Source organism: Aquarana catesbeiana, linkage group LG06, assembly GCF_042186555.1.
Source record: "Aquarana catesbeiana isolate 2022-GZ linkage group LG06, ASM4218655v1, whole genome shotgun sequence".
NCBI classification, from domain to species: domain Eukaryota; kingdom Metazoa; phylum Chordata; class Amphibia; order Anura; family Ranidae; genus Aquarana; species Aquarana catesbeiana.
Genome location: NC_133329.1, coordinates 339,728,249 through 339,748,746, shown reverse-complemented (window position 1 = coordinate 339,748,746; position 20,498 = coordinate 339,728,249). Strand labels below are relative to the sequence as shown.

Here is a 20,498-nt window from a genome sequence, read left to right as displayed (position 1 = left end):
ATCACTTTTATTCCTATTACAAGGAATGTAAACATCCCTTGTAATAGAAAAAAGCATGACAGGTCCTCCTTAAATATGAGATCTGGGGTCAAAAAGTCCTCAGATCTCATATTTAGACTAAAATGCAAAAAAAAAAAAAAAAAAAAAAAAAAAAGTCGTTTAAAAAAATGACACTAAAAAAATTTGTGCCTTTTAAGAGAGTGGGCGGAGCCGTCGTAATGACGTCGCTCCGGCCGTCACATGGTATGGAGACGGGTAGGCGCCATCTTGGCCTCACTTGTCTCCATACCTCAGCAGGGAAAGGACCCGATCGCCTCCGCCGCTACCGACGGCTCCGGTAAGCGGCGGAGGGTGCGGGAGAGCGGCGGGAGGGGGGGTGGCACCTCTCCCGCCGCCGATAACGGTGATCTCGCGGTGAACCCGCTGCTGAGACCACCATTATCGTGTACAGAATCGCTCACTGAAAAGATGGATATCTCGGTTGTGGCAGCAGCTGCTGCCGTTACCGAGATATCCATCTTCAAAAAAATGACGTATATATACAGTGAGCGGGGCTGAAGTGGCAATTACATTCAAACTCACACCTGCCATCATTTAAAGTGCCTCTGATAACCCCATATGAAGTCCAGCTGTTCTAGTAGGTCTAAAATGTTCCTAGTTGCATCCTATAGCAAAAGCCATGGTCCGCAGAGAGCTTCCAATGCATCAGAGGGATCTCATTGTTAAAAGGTATCAGTCAGGAGAAAGGTACAAAAGATTTTCCAAGGCATTAGATATACCATAGAACACGGTGAAGACGGTCATCATCAAGTGGAGAAAATATGGCACAACAGTGACATTAACAAGAACTGGACATCCCTCCAAAATTGTTGAAAAGACAAGAAGAAAACTGATCAGGGAGGCTGCCAAGAGGCCTACAGCAACATTAAATGAGCTGCAGGAATGTCTGGCAAGTACTGGCTGTGTGGTACATGTGACAACAATCTCCAGCATTCTTCATATGTCCAGGCTATGGGGTAGAGTGGCAGGGTGGAAGCCTTTTCTTAAGGAAAAAAACCTCCAAGCCTGGCTAAATTTTGCAAAAACACATCTGAAGTCTCCCAAAAGCATGTGGGGAAATGTGTTCTGGTCTGAAACAAAGGTTGAACCTTTTGGCCATAATTCCAAAAAATATGTTTGGTGCAAAACCACTGCACATCACCAAAAGATTACCATGCCCACAGTGAAGCATGGTGGTGGCAGCATCATGCTTTGGGGCTGTTTTTCTTCAGCTGGAACAGGGGCCTTAGTCAAGGTAGAGGGAATTGTGAACAGTTCCAAATACCAGTCAATATTGGCACAAAACCTTTAGGCTTTTGCTAGAAAGCTGAACATGAAGAGGAACTTCTTTCAGTATGCCCACGACCCAAAGCATACATCCAAATCAACAAAGGAATGGCTTCACCAGAAGAATATTCAAGTTTTGGAATGGCCCAGCCTGGCCCCAGACCTGAATCCGATTTGAAAATCTGTGGGGTGCTCTGAAGAGGGCTGTGCACAGGAGATGCCCTCGCGATCTGACAGATCAGATTTGGAGTGTTTTTGCAAAGAAGAGTGGGCAATTATTGCCAAGTCAATATGTGCCATGCTGATAGACTCAAACTCAACAAGACTGAGTGCTGTAATAAAATCATAAGGGGCTTCAACAGAGTATTAGTGTAAGGGTGTGCACACTTATGCAACCATATTATTTTAGTTTTTTTTTTTTTTACTTCCCTCCACCTAAAAGATTTCAGTTTGTTCTATTGAGTTGTACATTTTATAGGGCACGTTAAAGGTGGAAAAAGTTCTGAAATGATTTATCTTTGTCTCATTTTTTTTTTTCCCATCACAGAAACCTGACATTTTAACGGGGGGTGTGTAGACTTTTTTTATATCCACTGTGTGTGTGTGTGTGTGTGTGTGTGTGTGTGTGTGTGTATGTATGTATATATATGTGTATGTGTGTATATGTGTGTATATATATATATATATATATATATATATATATATATATATATATATAATATAAAATTAGGGCTGTTACTGATTAAAATATGTGTTCGATGTAAATCGATTTTTTTTTTTTTTTTTCATAATTGATTAATCAACTAATTTTGATTAATTATAACGCACATTCAGATCCAACTTCTTTTAGCTGATTTAGCGCAACGGCTATAGCCGGACATAGCGGGGCATGGCTAGGACGTTACACGTCATAAACTCAGCCTCACCGTGCCCATAATTGCAGCCTCGCCGTGCCCATAATTGCAGCCTCGCCGTGCTCATAATTGCAGCCTCGCCGTGCCCATAATTGCAGCCTCGCCGTGCCCATAATCGCAGCCTCGCCGTGCCCATAATCGCAGCCTCGCCGTGTCCATAATCGCAGCCTCGCCGTGCCCATAATGGCAGCCTCACTGTAGTCAGTGCCTGTGCCTGGATTACACAGTCTGCGGGCACCTCCCGCTGTGTGTCTCGAAGCTGAGTGTGAAAACTTTGGCCGTTCTGTGAGAAAAGTCCCGCCCTCCTCCTAGATCAGCTCGTGTGATAGACAGAACACTGCGTCTTATCACACGAGCTGATCTAGGAGGAGGGCGGGACTTTTCTCACAGCGCGGCCAAAGTTTTCACACTCAGCTCGAAGACACACAGCGGGAGATGCCCGCAGACTGTGTATGACATATAGTGGAGGAGGAGGGAGCAGAGCGCTGCGCTGCGCTGCAATCACAGCTTGGCCCAAAGCGGCCCCAGGGCAGACAGCCTACTGATCAAAAAAATTAACGATTATTCGAGGAAATAATCGTTAGTTTCCGCAGCCCTAATATATTAATAAATAATATAGATACAGTGGGGACGGAAAATATTCAGACCCCCTTAAATTTTTCACTCTTTGTTATATTGTAGCCATTTGCTAAAATCATTTACGTTCATTTTTTTTCCTCATTAATGTACACACAGCACCCCGTATTGACAGAAAAACACAGAATTGTTGACATTTTTGCAGATTTATTAAAAAAGAAAAACTGAAATATCACATGGTCCTAAGTATTCAGACCCTTTGCTCAGTATTTAGTAGAAGCACCCTTTTGATCTAACACAGCCATGAGTCTTTTTGGGAAAGATGCAACAAGTTTTTCACACCTGGATTTGGGGATCCTCTGCCATTCCTCCTTGCAGATCCTCTCCAGTTCTGTCAGGTTGGATGGTAAATGTTGGTGGACAGCCATTTTTAGGTCTCTCCAGAGATGCTCAATTGGGTTTAAGTCAGGGCTCTGGCTGGGCCATTCAAGAACAGTCACGGAGTTGTTGTGAAGCCACTGCTTCCTTATTTTAGCTGTGTGCTTAGGGTCATTGTCTTGTTGGAAGGTAAACCTTCGGCCCAGTCTTAGGTCCTGAGCACTCTGGAGAAGGTTTTTGTCCAGGATATCCCTGTACTTGGCCGCATTCATCTTTCCCTAGATTGCAACCAGTCGTTCTGTCCCTGCAGCTGAAAAACACCCCCACAGCATGGTGCTGCCAACACCATGCTTCACTGTTGGGACTGTATTGGACAGGCGATGAGCAGTGCCTGATTTTCTCCACACATACCGCTTAGAATTAAGGACAAAAAGTTCTATCTTGGTCTCATCAGACCAGAGAATCTTATTTCTCACCATCTTGGAGTCCTTCAGGTGTTTTTTTAGCAAACTCCATGCGGGCTTTCATGTGTCTTGCACTGAGGAGAGCTTCTGTCGGGCCACTCTGCCGTAAAGCCCCGACTGGTGGAGGGCTGCAGTGATGGTTGACTTTCTACAACTTTCTCCCATCTCCCGACTGCATCTCTGGAGCTCAGCCTCAGTGATCTTTGGGTTCTTCTTTACCTCTCTCACCAAGGCTCTTCTCCCCCGATAGCTCAGTTTGGCCGGACAGCCAGCTCTAGGAAGGGTTCTGGTTGTCCCAAACGTCTTCCATTTAAGGATTATGGAGTCCACTGTGCTATTATGAACCTTAAGTGCAGCAGAAATTTTTTTTGTAACCTTGGCCAGATCTGTGCCTTGCCACAATTCTGTCTCTGTGCTCTTCAGGCAGTTCCTTTTACCTCATGATTCTCATTTGCTCTGACATGTGCTGTGAGCTGTAAGGTGTAATATATATATATATATATATATATATATATATATATATATAACAGGTGTGTGGCTTTCCTAATCAAGTCCAATCAGTATAATCAAACACAGCTGGACTCAAATGAAGGTGTAGAACCATCTCAAGGATGATCAGAAGAAATGGACAGCACCTGAGTTAAATATATGAGTGTCACAGCAAAGGGTCTGAATACTTAGGACCATGTGATATTTCAGTTTTTCTTTTTTAATAAATCTGCAAAAATGTCAACAATTCTGTGTTTTTCTTGCAATATGGGGTGCTGTGTGTACATTGAGGAAAAAAAATGAACTTAAATGATTTTAGCAAATGGATGCAATATAACAAAGAGTGAAAAATTTAAGGGGATCTGAATACTTTCTGCCCCCACCGTGTGTGTGTATGTGTGTGTGTGTGTGTGTGTGTGTGTATATATATATTATATGTGTGCAGCGCTACAAGTTATATTAAACATCAAAATAAAAAACAAATTCATATCAGAAAGTCCATAATAAATCCACCACCCAGAATGCCTAAACAAACACAACGGATACAATTCTAGTAGAATTTCCACCTTACATTCATAAACACCACATGTCCTTCACCAAACAATCTGAGGCTTACCAGATTGTGTGACTCTCAACAGAGAAGTCAAACAGAACTTGTTGCCACTATAGCATTCAATACTCATATAGCTCAGCACATCACATAGCAATTCCTTCTTCCATTCAAATCGCTATATATATATATATATATATATATATATATATATATATATATATATATATATATATATATATATATATATATATATATATATATATATATATATATAAGCATATGAGATGAAAGAGAACCAAAACCCATTCCAATAGTATAAATCCAGCAAGTATATTTATTAAAAATCGGTTAGAAACACTTACTAAACATTCGATCAAAAGCCGCGTTCAAACGGGCAACATCCAGAATCCTTAGCGATGCGTGTGGATGCATGTTGACATCATGGCTTCTATCCCCGCCCAATGCGTTTAGGCAGAAATGACAGCATCAGAGGTGTGGTGGGTTTATTATGGACATATGACTTTCTGAGATCAATTTGTAGTGTATACTGTATATAACGTATAGCACATTTTTATATATTTATATTTGCACTATTTTGTTTGTATAGCATATGCTAAACTGTGTGCTAGCTGCTTTTCTTGTAGTACATTATTCCTTGCAGCTCAGATTTTTCTTGTTGTGTTTGGATGGTGTACCATGAGGAACCTTGATGTGTGGTAAGTACCGTTTGTGCTCCTGAACTAGGGACAAAGCTGGAGCAACCATTTACATAATTTCTAGGCTCTGTCTCCCTCCAGTCTTCTCTGTATAGCTTCATCTTCTCAGCATCAATCACATAAACCAACCTCCTACAGCCTTAATGTCTGGCACCACATACAAGATGAAGAGGGTTTTAATCTTTGCAAGCCAAAAGTGCAAATTTATTTTTATAGGATTGTGTGTGCCAAAAATTACAGGTCCACTTCAACCCAGACATTTTGGGGGTTTAGAAATGTCCTGCCAGTTCGTCTGGCAGCAGAGAAGTTATACTTTAAATGCTTGTCTTAAGTATTTTGCGGTCCTGTCCATGGATTAAAGGTGTTTACAAGAAATGCTGATGTGTTCTGACTTGTACTGAAACATAAAGCTTGGGAGGAAGATGCAATGTGATTTATTAGACTTGTGTGTTGCTGAGATCTCTCAATTAACTATATAACTTGGCAACCCCATTTCTGACATTGTTCCAGGCCCAGTGCTATGTGACATTTACATCATTAACTAAAAAGGCTTGTTAAATGAGTTGAAAGATACGTTTCAGATATGTTATGAAATGAAAATTCTTATTGTTAGAAGTGCATTTTCTTGTCCTGTAGCTAAATTCTATATATCTATATGGTATGATGATGGTAAATCGCATACTGTGTAAAATGTAAAAAACGATTTGTGATCACAGTTTTTACCATTGCAGAAATCTGGCTATTGCAATCTGTATAAGATAATGGGAGCCAACAGATGATTCACTGCGCTGGTGCCTGCTCAGAGCTGAAATATCCATTTAGATGACGTCAGCCTTAACATTCTTTTCATCTTTCCAGATCTCTCATCATGTCGGATAAAAGTGAACTGAAGGCAGAATTGGAACGAAAGAAACAGCGGTTGGCTCAGATCAGGGAGGAGAAGAAAAGAAAAGAGGAAGAGAAGAAAAAGAGTCAGGTGGGTGTATTAGAAGAGAACTGGTGTGAGAAACCTTTGATGGAAGTAGCCATTTCCCTGGATTCAGGGCAGTGGCCTAAATTTCTGGGTCTAGTCTAACAAATGGATATAACACTTCCCCACTTTCTAGTTTAAGTAATATTGAAGTGTTCATTTCCTAGATTTAGCAATGTTTGGAGTAGGGGTCATTTCCTGGATCTAGTGGTTGCTGCGGTAGGGGTTTTTCCACTGATCAGGTAATGGTTTTGTAGAGGCGGGGGTCATTCCCTGAATCAAGTAATGCTTGTGGTAGGGGTTATTCCTTAGATCTAGTGGAAATTGTGGTAGAGGTCTTTCCCTAGATCAAGTAATGATTGTGGTGGGAGTCCTTCCCTGAGCCAAGGGGGTAATTCCCTGCATCTAGTGACTGTGATGGTGGTCATTCCCTGTGTATAATGATTGTGGTGGGGGTCATTCCTTAAATATTGTGATGGTGGCTTTCATACCCTGGATCTCATGGTGGGGTGGTGATCATACCATGGATCTAGTGCTGATTTGGGTGGGGGTCATTTGTTGGATCCAGTGATGTTTGTGGCGGGGGGTCATTTCCTGGATCTAGTGTTTGTGGTGAGGGTCGTTCCCTGAGTCCTTAAAAAGGAACTGCTCACATTTGTAATAAAACCATCTCTGCTATTCTGAAGCTTCCCCCCAACCACTTTTCATATTATTTGATATATAATGTGATTCTGTACTTGCCAAATATGCTGCAGAATTCTCCCTCTATGAAGTCTGGCTGCAACCATTTTAACTGTGGGCAGCTGAAGCTGCTGCCTGTTCACTTCCTGGATTTACACAGACACACAGAGGCACACCTCCAGCTCTGCAGCACTCTTTGGGCCTCTCATGACTTCTTCCCCCCTCCCTTCCTGGAAAACTCTCACGAGAGAGATAGAGCTGTGCATGATGTCATAAGCCTATGCTAATGACCAGAGAAAGAGGAAGTGGGCTGTATAAGGTTTTTACTGGTAAAATTCTTTTTTTTTTACCATCCAAAATTAAAACAACAAGGGCAGAAGATTTATTAGATGGAAAGTTGCAAAAATGACCGAAGGTCTGCTTTAAAGAGGAGCCCCAGGCTCCCCCCTAAAAAATTAAAGGCATGAAACTGGTAACGTTTCTAAACTACAATACTAGAACGTGCTACATCGACAAATATAAAAGAAAACCAGGATAAAATGACGTGTATTATAAAAAAAGAAAAAGATATTAAAACTGTGATATTGTTGTGAATGAAAGAGGAGTACAGGGGGACCTGGTAAGTTTGAAGACTCTATATGAAGCCTAAAAATACTCATACTACATGGTCTGAAGGGGGGTGGGTGGGACAGAAAAAGATAAATGGGGAATCAAACTAAAGGGAAAAAAACACTCCTTTCTCCTAAACATGCGTTAAGGCTAAATAACGAATACAGTTAGCAAAAAAGGGAGGAATTGTCATTATTATAGTGCAGTACGAAAATATGACAGCTGCAACAAGACAAAAGGGGGTAATAGGGACCATTGACAGCAAAAAAATAAAATAAAAGCTTAAATTATTTACTTTTTTTTTTTTTAATAAGTCATTCAAAAAATATAGCATGGTCCATACTTCCAACTTCTCATTCAGACCCCCTGGTGATAAGGTGTTGAGATGGTATGTCCAAAAAGTTTCCCTGTGGCAGAGAATGTAGTACCTCTCCACCGCAGAGTCACAGGGGGGATCTGCTTGAGGACCCAAACACGAAGACCCTCCGTGGAGCCATTATGAATGGACTTGGTGTCGGACGCTATGATCCATGTTCCCCTCTTCAATCATCCTCCCGTGCTCACCAGATCTGCTTTATGAGGTGATTCTGCCCAGATCCTACCGGAGCTGCAGAGGTGAACCACATTCCATCCATCTATCCACTCTTAATTCATCCATCATCCATCTATCTATTTTTCATCCACCCTTCTACCATTTATCTACTATTGCTATAATTGATGTACTACCACAGACTCTCAGTGTGTTTATCCATGGACAAATTGTCATTATATTGTACATTGGAGCGCTGAATGATTTGTGTAATATTTTTTTTTATTATTATTTATTTTTTTATACTGTGTTTTTTCGTGATTTTTGTGTAATTTTTACACGTTTCTTTTGTTTTTGGTAAGGGTTATTCCCTGGATCTAGAAGTGATTGTGATGGAGGTCTTTTTTCTTGGATTTGCAGTGATTGTGGCGGTGGTTATATCCTGAATCTAATGATGCTTGTGGTGGGATTCATTCCCTGAATCTTGGTAAAGGGTTTTTCAACTCCTGTGTTTGTCATCCAGCCCAAATGTTTGTCTCTGTCTCTCTCTGTCTCTCTCCCTCTCGCAAAGTTTTTGATAGATTGGGGTTAGGACACCTGTCAGGTTTTTATTGTTATCTGGGGCTCACAGACTTTCTGTCAACAAGTTCTGAGTAAACTAGAGCTGCACCGAAATTTCAGCATCCAAAACATATTGTCCAGAAATGATGTTTTTCGGCATTTTGCCAATCGAGAAAATGGTGTCAAACTCATGTGATTTTGCCAGTTTTTGATTTTACTGTGATTATGGTGTGTTTTTCATAGGTCATGTGACTGAAAAACCACATCAAAAAAGTAACGATGTGTTAGTGATGTTTTCTTGCTGCGTTTTCAATGCATTTCAAGGGGCTTTTTTTTTTTTTTTTTTTTTTTTTTTTTAATACTGCATATAAATACTGCAAGCAAGATTTTTAACACTGCAATGGACCAGTGTGAAGACATGCAAAGAATTTAAAGGGATCCATTTTTTCTTGAGCTTTTCTTGCGCTAAAGGTGCCAATATTGGCAGACAGTAAATTCATATCCATTTAATTTCATGATATTAAATAAAAAGTAGAATATATTACAATTGTATATAAAAAAAAAAAAAAAAAAAAACCATAGTAATACTTTGGATTGTGAGTAATGCGGTTTACGATCGTTTCGCAATACGAGCAAGTTTCTTTTAAAAATCCTGACCTGGTTTGCGAGCGTTGTCTCTCAAGACTAGCAGGATTCATGCCTCTGGGGTGTGCAGTACCGCATGTGGCCAGAGGTGCGGGGCCGCCGATGACGCTTGGAGACACTCGGAGACAATCCTGAGCGTCTCCGAGTGTTTCTGAATGTCTGCGGCTCCCCCGCACCTCCTGGCCACATGCGGTACTGCATAGACCAGCAGTGCCACTGGAACGCATTATATGAGTTTCCATTGATTACTATGGGGAAACTTGCTTTGATATACAAGTGCTTTGGACTACAAGCATGTTTCTGGAACAAAATTATGCTCCTAATCCAAGTTACTACTCTGTGTGTGTGTGTGTGTGTGTGTGTGTGTGTGTATATGTATGTGTATATATATACAGTCAGGTCCATTAATATTGGGACATCAACACAATTCTAATCTTTTTCGCTCTATACACCACCACAATGGATTTGAAATGAAACGAACAAGATGTGCTTTAACTGCAGACTTTCAGCTTTAATTTGAGGGTATTTACATCCAAATCAGGTGAACGGTGTAGGAATTACAACAGTTTGTATATGTGCCTCCTACTTTTTAAGGGACCAAAAGTAATGGGACAATTGGCTGCTCAGCTGTTCCATGGCCAGGTGTGTGTTATTCCCTCATTATCCCATTTACAAGGAGCAGATAAAAGGTCCAGAGTTCATTTCAAGTGTGCTATTTGCATTTGGAATCTGTTGCTGTCAACTCTCAATATGAGACCCAAAGAGTTGTCACTATCAGTGAAGCAAGCCATCATTAGGCTGAAAAAACAAAACAAACCCATCAGAGAGATAGCAAAAACATTAGGTGTGGCCAAATCAACTGTTTGGAACATCCTTAAAAAGAAAGAACGCACCGTTGAGCTCAGCTACACCAAAAGACCCGGAAGACCATGGAAAACAACTGTGGTGGATGACCAAAGAATTCTTTCCCTGGTGAAGAAAACGCCATTCACAACAGTTTGCCAGATCAAGAACACTCTCCAGGAGGTAGGTGTATGTGTGTCAAAGTCAACAAACAAGAGAAGACTTCACCAGAGTGAATACAGAGGGTTCACCACAAAATGTAAACCATTGGTGAGCCTCAAAAACAGGAAGGCCAGATTAGAGTTTGCCAAACAACATCTAAAAAAGCCTTCACAGTTCTGGAACAACATCCTATGGACAGATGAGACCAAGATCAACTTGTACCAGAGTGATGGGAAGAGAAGAGTATGGAGAAGGAAAGGAACTGCTCATGATCCAAAGCATACCACCTTATCAGTGAATCATGGTGGTGGCAGTGTCATGGTGTGGGCATGTATGGCTGCCAATGGAACTGGTTCTCTTGTATTTATTGATGATGTGACTGCTGACAAAAGAAGCAGGATGAATTCTGAGGTGTTTCCGGCAATATTATCTGCTCATATTCAGCAAAATGCTTCAGAACTCATTGGACGGCGCTTCACAGTGCAGATGGACAATGACCCGAAGCATACTGCGAAAGCAACCAAAGAGTTTTTTAAGGGAAAGAATTGGAATGTTATGCAATGGTCAAGTCAATCACCTGACCTGAATCCAATTGAGCATGCATTTAACTTGCTGAAGACAAAACTGAAGGGAAAATGCCCCAAGAACAAGCAGGAACTGAAGACAGTTGCAGTAGAGGCCTGGCAGAAACCCAGCGTCTGGTGATGTCTATGCGTTCCATACTTCAGGCTGTAATTGACTGCAAAGGATTTGCAACCAAGTATTAAAAATTGAAAGTTTGATGGATGATTGTTAATCTGTCCCATTACTTTTGGTCCCTTAAAAAGTGGGAGGCACATATACAAACTGTTGTAATTCCTACACCGTTCATCTGATTTGGATGTAAATACCCTCAAATTGAAGCTGAAAGTCTGCAGTTAAAGCACATCTTGTTCGTTTCATTTCAAATCCATTGTGGTGGTGTATAGAGCCAAAAAGATTAGAATTGTGTCGATGTCCCAATATTTATGGACCTGACTGTATATTATAATATTATTTTTTTTTTTTTTTTTTTTACTGTCATTTTCAGTTTCGGCCAAATGCATCCCAAATTTTCAGTACCAAAATTTCCATTCGGTGCACCTCTTAAACATCAGTAAATTATTACACCCATGTGTAACTGGCCTAAAAGTTTCGTTCACATTTGGACCTTTTGTTGTTGCTTGGGCCATCCTAAATGATCATGCTTGTTTTGTTGATGAAGTAGAATTTTTTTTTTTTTTTTTTTTTTTTTTTTTTTTTTTACTGAGGTTGCCTCTGCCTTTACTATTGGGGATTATGCAGTGTTTACCTGCTACTGTAACTGCTATTAAAACAGTTTTTATCTTTGTCATATGTTTGCTCCTGTAAGAGAATACTGGGAAAAATATCTAATAGGCCCTCTTAAAATATTTCACTAGTAGTAAGAGTCGGGTCCAATCTGGCTAATAACTTTTGCCTGGTGCCTACCTGTTGAGCCTTGTCTACTTTAAACAGTGGTAACTGTCATTTCTTGGTTACATAAAATTGCCTGTGGGCTGCTAGGTTGTTTAGCTGGGCTTATAACCATTGAGAAAATCCCCACTTGCAATTAGCAAAGTGTGCAGCAGGGGGTACTAAAAGCCTATCTAGTACTGTGATGTTTTTTGCTGTTATCTGCAATCTTTATTGGAGTATAAATAGATCTAAAATATGTTGTACACTAATAACTACTTTACTTTTAGAGCACTTTTTTCGTAATGTATTTTTTTTTCCTTTTTTAAATCTGGTGTATTTTTATTTGTTTAATCACATCATATTTGTACTGGAGAAGAAAACATGAAGTTAAGTGCTGTATTCTACCTTTTGTTAGAACAACCCTTCTGACAGTTCTGCAACAATATATACTTTTTGCTATTGTTGACCATACACAGCTTGAATTTCGGCTGTTTCCTGCTGAATCAGCTAAAATTTGAGCCTTGGGTGGTCCTGTTGGCACCAGCCAGCTCAACAAAAGCAAATTAAATATCAACTGACCAAGGTTGAACATTGTCAGCTGAACGCTAATGGAATTTGATCTGATTGTCAATGTTTGAATATTTGGACTAGGGGTGCCCATCTTCACTGGTCTCACGATTCGATTCTGATTTATCCTGTCCACGATTCGATTCCGCGATGCATCACGATTACTGCTCATGGTTTTTATCCAAAAATTCAAGCAGTCATAAGAACAAATTTTTTTTTTTTTTTTTTCATCTGCTCTTAGTGCAATATCCTATTTGGGGAGGGTAATTCTCATAATCATCCTACAAGTTATTCCCTTTCAGTTCATTACAGACAACAAAGGGACATTCTTTACATATAGAGGAAAAACAGAAAGGCTTCTTTGCCATAAGAGCTGTGAAAATGTGGAATAGACTGGCTCTCTCACAAACTAGTTCTGGGCTGCTCAGATTGTTTTAACAAAGACCTGAAATGCATTCTTGTCCTAAATGCACAAAATATAAGTGATAATGACAGAAGGATGGTGGTGGGGAGATGGGGATCAGTCAGAGGGAGGGATTGTGGGATGGCGGGGATGGGATCAGCGGCAAAGGGATGGTGGGATGGATGGGATCAGTGGCAGAGGGATGGTGGGTTGGATGGGATCAGGGGTAGAGGGATGGTGAGATGGATGGTATCAGGGGCAGAGGGACGGTGGAATGGATAGGATCGGGAGCAGTGAGATGGATGGTATCAGGGGCAGAGGGATAGTGGGGTGGATGGGATCAGGGGCAGAGGGGTGGATGGGATCAGGGGCAGAGGGGTGGATGGGATCAGGGGCAGAGGGGTGGATGGGATCAGGGGCAGAGGGGTGGATGGGATCAGGGGCAGAGGGGTGGATGGGATCAGGGGCAGAGGGATGGATGGGATCAGGGGCAGAGGGATGGATGGGATCAGGGGCAGAGGGATGGTGGGATGGATGGGAACAGGGGCAGAGGGATGGTGGGATGGATGGGAACAGGGGCAGAGGGATGGTGGGATGGATGGGAACAGGGGCAGAGGGATGGTGGGATGGATGGGAACAGGGGCAGAGGGATGGTGGGATGGATGGGAACAGGGGCAGAGGGATGGATGGGAACAGGGGCAGAGGGATGGTGGGATGGATGGGAACAGGGGCAGAGGGGTGAGGGTGGGATGGGATCAGGGGCAGAGGGATGGTGGGATTGATGAGATCAGGGGCAGAGGAATGGATGGGATCGAGGCAGAGGGATGGTGGGATAGTTGGAATCAGGGGTAGAAGAATGGTGGAATGGATGCAGTCAGTGGCAGAGGGGTGGATGGGATCAGGGGCTGAGGGATGGTGGTGCGGGGGGAGAGGGGATCAGTGGCAGAGGGATGGATGAGATCAGTGGCAGAGGGATGATGGGACGGAAGGGATCAGTGACACTGCCACTCACTCAGCACTGGTGTCAGTCACTTCCCCCTCCATGCGCTATGCATGTCTCTGTCTCTCTTCTCCTTTCCAGTGATGCCTCTCCTGACGTCGGGTCCTCTCGAGCTCCTCCCCTTGCACTCTACTGGCTGTCAGCTCATCAGCTGACTTTCATCTTCAGTGTCCATATCTGTGGGCGGGGAAGGAGAGGGGCCTTTATTCACCATGCAGGCTCTGCCTCTGTGTTTCTCCAGGAGAGGCAGAGCACAGCATGGAGCACCAGATGACGTAATTGCAGATCGATTCAGTTGACTCAGCATCGATGCAGAACCGCAAGTGTATGAATCGCAGTGCATCGATGCTGCGGTTATATTCAACACCTTTAATTCAGACACCAATGGGTGCTGTGGCTTTTTAAATGCAATAGGTACCACTGCACAATCCTCCATCCATGTTCTTTAGCTTGGATGGGGGAATTTCAGTGATGGCTATGGCATATAGCTAGCTTAAAAGTCATGTTTTGTTTAGACTTTGACAAAGAAAAACAAATCTCTTTCGCTTGAGAGATATGTGCGACCAAGGACAGCCTAAGATCTTCAACTGATCTGTCTCTTACACTGGCTTAGCTGATCATGTTTTATCTGGCATCATGCCTTATACCATCTCCCCAAGAGTTTTTTTACTGGTACTTAGACCTCTTTCACACTGGGGCGGCAGGTCCGTTAGCTGTAAGGCGCAGCTAGTTTTAGCTGCGCTTTACCGTAGTTTTAGCGGTGCTTATCGGCCCCCGCTAGCGGCCGAAGAAAGGGTTAAAACTGCCCGCGTTGCCACGCTTCAGAAGCACTGCCCATTCATTCCAGTGGGCAGGGGCGGTTTAGGAGCGCTGTATACACTCTACACCCTCCCCGAAGAAGCTGCTTGCAGGAATTTTTTTCCCGCCTCGCAAGCGCACAGTCCCTGTGTGAAAGCACTCGCGCTTTCACACATGGGAGGCAATTTTCAGGAGCTATTTCTAGCGCTAAAACGCCTGAAAACTGCCTCAGTGTGAAAGGGGTCTTATTGTACGTTTTATGTAGCAAGTATTTTTATATCAAATACAGGACCAACAATGCATCTATCTCTAGCAGGGCTTTCAATTCAAAGTCATAGAGAGCCCAGACTCCCTATTGCAATTATAAGCTGAAGCCAATTAACAATATTCCTGGAAGAAACCCTTAGGCCGGCCATACACGATTCGAACTGTTAATGGGCAGTCTGGATGTACCAAATTAATCAATCAGCTTGCATACAATCAGCCTGCTGGATTCACTTGCGATTATCGCTAGTGGCAGCTATAGCCTCCTGGTGGAGACAATTGCTGGTTCTCCTGTCAACACTCCGTGTTGATGGGGGAATTGTGCAAATTTTTTTACTGCAACCAGTGGTTGCAGGAAACCCATTTTCACTGTGTATGGCCGGCCTTACTCAAGAATATGGTAAGCATCATTCCTATTGGGTTCTAGCTGGACTTAGGTCCGGGGCCCAGTGCTGCATGGCAGCAAAGATTACAATTTTGAATTAGTATGTCTAATGTAGTATAGACACAATCAGTTTCATTCAATATTTTATTTTTGCAAACAGTTTGGCTGCTTTCTGTGAATCTTTTGTTCAAAGTCAAAGAAAAGAAAAATGAATACCAGTGTTGCTCAACCAGCCAGATGCTTGTTTTAATTTTCTAGCCTATGCTAGCAAATGACAGATGAAACTGAACTGGTTGCTATTGGCAACACCAACATTTCTGTTCTAAAGTTATGACCCTGTGTGGCATTATCATGTTTAACTTCTGGACATTGTTTCTGTTGCTAGACTGAACAGAAGAAAGAGGCAGCTCCTCCACAAGAAGAATCTGACTTGGAGAAAAAGAGAAGAGAAGCTGAAGCCTTACTGCAAAGTATAGGAATTACCGCCGATACCCCTCTGGGTAAGCATACTGCATGAATGTTGCTAGCTGCACTTGACCGCATGCTGCCTGCTCTCCTGTATTACTGCCTGCAACTGACCTACTAATCACATAAACTCCAGCCATTCCATTACTGACCAAACGCCACACAGTGTATAAGTAGGGTACTAGTTAATTATGTTCCTAAATACAGTACATTACAAATTATAAATTACAGACAAAGCAACGGAATTGTCTGCATAGAAGTGTATTTATAGAAGGAATATGAATAATACTGTATCGTATGTTTGTTTTTGTGGTTATTATAACCCCCGAAGTATGGCTGTTTACATGAATTTGGCAGCACAGACTGGGCCTTGTCATGCAGTCACAAATTTACATAGCTGTGTTTACGCTGTGAGCGTTCTCGATCGTTTGCCTCCAGCAGTAAGACCAAACTGTCTGACAACTTCTGGATCAGGATCCAGCAGTCACAACTCCCAAACTCCTATTCCTCCGTCTGTGGGGATACATTGTATCTTTTGCAGAGGCTGGTTCAAAAAAAGTAAAAGTAGTAAAAAAAAAAAGTTACATAAAAAACGTAAAATACAACAGTTAGCTCAGTGCTTGATCTAGTTTGTTATAAGTATGTTTTAGGTTGGATAAAAATAATTACATTTAAAGCTAAAGTTTAGTTACACTTTTTTTTTTTGCAATGCAGCACCAAGGATATAACTGTAGCTGGGTATACACATAACAAAATATGGCTAGTTCAGCAGGAACTGGACAAATTTTGGCATGTGTGTACCGCTGTTCAACAGAAGCCGGCCTGGCTTCTTTCAAGCAGTCATGTTGGAAAACTAGCATTCAATCAGTGCTTGCAGCCAATGGCTGCAGTGCTGATCTGTATATTCTGACAGAGGGGGAGTCCCTGCTGGAAGGAAGAGAGGAAAGATCCCTGGTGCTGTACATCCACGTCCTATGTTGGTATGAGAAGACTACCTCAGCCTGGGCTCCCACCAGGCCACGCCCCCACCGCGTTTCACTCCACCCCTCAGAGCTTAGTCATGGGGGATCCCTGCTTTTAGAATACAAAAGCACAGCAGGGGAGATGCCTACAGCCACATCGCTTGTGTGGATGCGGGGATCTCTTTTTTTTTTTTTTTTTTTTTCTATTTAGCCCACTGGTTGAACGAAAAAAAAAAGCTGTCTGTGTGTACCCTGCTTTACTTCTAATGAAGTGTGTCCCATGTCTAGATAGCTGCTGCATAGTGTAGAAATCAACTCCTCCATTGCTGCCAGGTCTTTCCCACAGCACTGATCTGCTGATACTGCTGGGATTAACGTCAGCCACAGCAAGAGTGACGAAGTTGCGCAGCTTGCCCTACTTTTCTGCCCGCCTCCTCCATTCATAGAACTTGTACTATTCTTTCCTAGAGTGCAAAGCCTTTTGCAAATAGAGGACGACAAGGCAGACGAGATCTACCGCCTCCAATCGCAGAACTCTTTGCATTTAAGGAAACAGTGCTACGAGTTCTATAGATGAGGGGGGTGGGCAACTTTCACACTTGCAGTGGCAGCACTGGAAGATCAGTTCTGTGGAGGAGAAGATTTCTACACTGCGCAGCAGCCAAGTGGACATAGGACACACTTTATCAGAGGTAAGTTATGTCCCTGGAGCTGCATAGCAAAAATTAGTTTAAACTTCAGCTTTTTAATTTTTATTATGTGGTGTGTAGTGTGCTCCGTTTGTCTTTCTGTGGGTGCCAGTGTTTTAGCTAGGTCAAGAAAAATAGTTTGTTTATTACTGTTGTAATGTGCAGTATGTAGCTCAGTTTCGTATTGCAGAGTGTCTGTAATGTGTGTCTGATACCCGATAATTAGATTTGGATTCATTGCCCACTCCAAAGGTAAAACATGCACTGTTGTCTCTGGGTCCTACAATGGGTACAAACAACAAATAATGCACACATACTGTATATGGTATCCCTATACATGTCGAGAGTAGGAAAATGTATTTACTTTTTTTTTTTTTTTTTTGTGGTGGATTACAGTAATGACAAGACATATACAGCTAACGCTCAGAATATTATCAGTTAACATTTACTACTAAACGGATTCCCAGTTAGTCCTGAAAAAAGGGTGTAATTCATCTGGATACACTGTAGTTGCAAAGATATGTACATTATGTATATTAGCACAAGTTGCAAAACTTGGTTCACAGTCATTAGTAAACTTTTAATAAAAAAAAAGCTCTCCCTGCGGGTTGATACTATAATGTGCTAGTATGCACCACATACTAGCACATTATGACATGCTTCCCTTATAAACCAAGCCCTCCAGCGGCGTGCATCACCACTGCAGGTTCTTCCATCTTCTCTGGTCTTCCTTCCAGGTCCGCACACTTCGATCGTTTGAATAAAGGTCGCAATGATGTTACTCCCTTGCACATGCATGTTGATGGCTCCTTGTATCCTCAATGAAGAGCACACTGGGCATGCTCTGGTGATGTCAATGGCTGCTGCAGCTGTAAATATCTCCTAAATGGTGCAACTTTAGGAAATATATACTGTATCTACTGGAATGACTTATAAGCTTGCGTGTATTTACAAGTGAAAAAGCAGAGTTTCTTACCACTTTAAGGTTTTTTTTTTTTTCCCTTTTTCATTAATGTGTTGAAACATTTTAAAAAGTGTAATTTATTCCTATAAGCCAATTTTCTTTTGAAAAGCGAGTACTGTTAGTTTGTTACACTTTAATTGTATGTTGGAGTGGAACAAGTAGCCTTTAGTTTTACATCTATACATTTTAAAAATCGAGGATAGCAACCAATCAGGAATGCCTATTCATTAGTCTAGTCTATATTGTGTTGGTTAACCTGGGCATCTGCAATTAGCCTTTTGTAGTGTTTGATTTTTCTCTATGTGCTTTTGATCTAACTAAAGTATTAAAAACTTTATTTTTTGGTCCTTTGTTCTTTTAACAAAAAAAAAAAAAAAAAAAAAGCACTGTTCGCTACTATATTATCACAGCAGATTTTTTTTTTCTCAATCCCCCTGTAAAATAGTTTTAATATCTTTTGATCCTACCAGTAGATTATTTTTTCACTTTTGTTAACAGGGTGACGACACTTATGTTTTGCAGTGAAATTGCACAGCAGAGTTGTCACCTTGTTAGAACAGTAGTTGTAAATCAACATCATATTCTTTTTTTTTTTTTTTTTTTCTTTGTATACAGGGCAAATTAAACAGGAAATCACCCCCACTTTTTTTTTTTTTTTTTTTAATTTTCTTACCTTTTTCCTGGGTTATTTACAAAACGCATACACCCTTCAAATCCAGAGGTGTTCTGTACTGATCTGCCAGTCTGCTGTGGCACACCCAGTCCTGCACTGCCTATTCTTTTTTTACGTCATCAGGAGCGAGGTGTCTATTCCTGGTTTTTGCAGCGGTCCCCCTGATGACCTGTCATGGCATATGCTGCAGATTTCCTCAAAACCTCCTGGAATGCTTGACTTAAGGTGGTAGTAAACTCTGTTCTACTACTTGTACCTCCAGGCAAGCCTATAGTAAGGCTTACCTGTAGGTACTGTGAATATCTCCTAAACTTGCACAGTCAGAGTGCATGCAGCTGCTGACCTCACCGCCGCATGTGCTGTGAAGGTCCGGCATACAGAGCCAGTGCTATAAACAGCGACTCATGTAGCCGGAGGACGCGAACCTGGAAGAAATTTCTGGGAATGATGGAAGCCCTCTCAGTGGTAACAGCGCGGCGCTGGAGAGCTTTGTTCTAAGGTAAGTCTCTCATAATGTGCTAGTATTCCATGCATACTAGAACATTACGACATTTTTTTTTTTTATTTTTTTTTTCAACCGGAATTTTTTTAAAATTTATTTTAAACTGCGGTTTACTACTGCTTTAGAGTGGTTCTTAAGACTGAAGTTTTTTACCTTCATGCATTGTATGCATGAAGGTAAAAAACCTGTGTACAGCGGCCTCCCCCAGCCCCCCCAATCCTTACCTCCACCCCCTCTGATCCATCTATGTTCAAAATAGCCTTGGCCCTACAGGGACTCTCCCTCTTCATTGGCTGAGACAACAGTGGGAGCCCATTGGCCAATGAGGAGAGAGTGGGGGGGTCAGGGCCGGGCCGTGGCTTTGTGTCTTATGGACGCATAGAGCAGCGGCGCCCCCAGGGCAAGCAGCTTTCTCTGGGGGCACTGTTCGAGGAGGAGGAGCTGGGAGCGCCAACGGGGAACCTGAAAAGAAGAGGATCAGGGCTGCTCTGTGTGAAACCATTGTTGGTTATTATAACAAAAAAAAAAAAAAAAAAGAACACAAAGCTTTAGTATCACTTTAAATATTTCAGGAGACTTCAAGCAATCGAGAAATTGCAAGAATTCCCAAGTGCAGGACGAAAAAAAGTTATTACAGAAATACATTTAAATAAAGGCTTGCAGCCTATAAAATGAAATACATATACTAAATTTTATCCTTTCATGTATTGTCCCCAATGCAATATTGTTAACTATCCTTTTAGAGTAAATTGTAAAACTTAGTGAACACCCCTATGCTTGCTGCTGAAAAAACGTATTCCTATTTTTTACCTAATCTATAATTTATTAAATGCAAGTCTTGCAACAAAGTGGTGAAGAAATATAGAAATAATCAGCAGACTGGGTGAAGGTTTTTTCAGTTGGGAAAAGAGTTGCAGATTAACAGACAAGGAACTGGTAATGACATCCTGTTCTG

The 20,498-nt window shown here is 41.8% G+C and overlaps 1 protein-coding gene across 13 annotated transcripts in view; it reads left to right on the top strand.

Moving 5' to 3' along the window:
* The window catches only part of DYNC1I2 (dynein cytoplasmic 1 intermediate chain 2), a 201,492-nt gene that overhangs the window by 32,051 nt on the left and 148,943 nt on the right, over positions 1–20,498 (top strand). For 12 of the 13 annotated variants that reach the window (XM_073633899.1, XM_073633903.1, XM_073633900.1 and 9 more), the window contains exons 3-4: positions 6,275–6,392; positions 15,674–15,788. In XM_073633899.1, the coding sequence (XP_073490000.1) occupies positions 6,285–6,392; positions 15,674–15,788 (223 nt within the window). In that variant the 5' untranslated portion in view covers positions 6,275–6,284. Of the gene's footprint in view, positions 1–6,274; positions 6,393–15,673; positions 15,789–20,498 lie in introns of those variants that run through there. The other variant, XM_073633910.1, reaches the window with a different exon arrangement.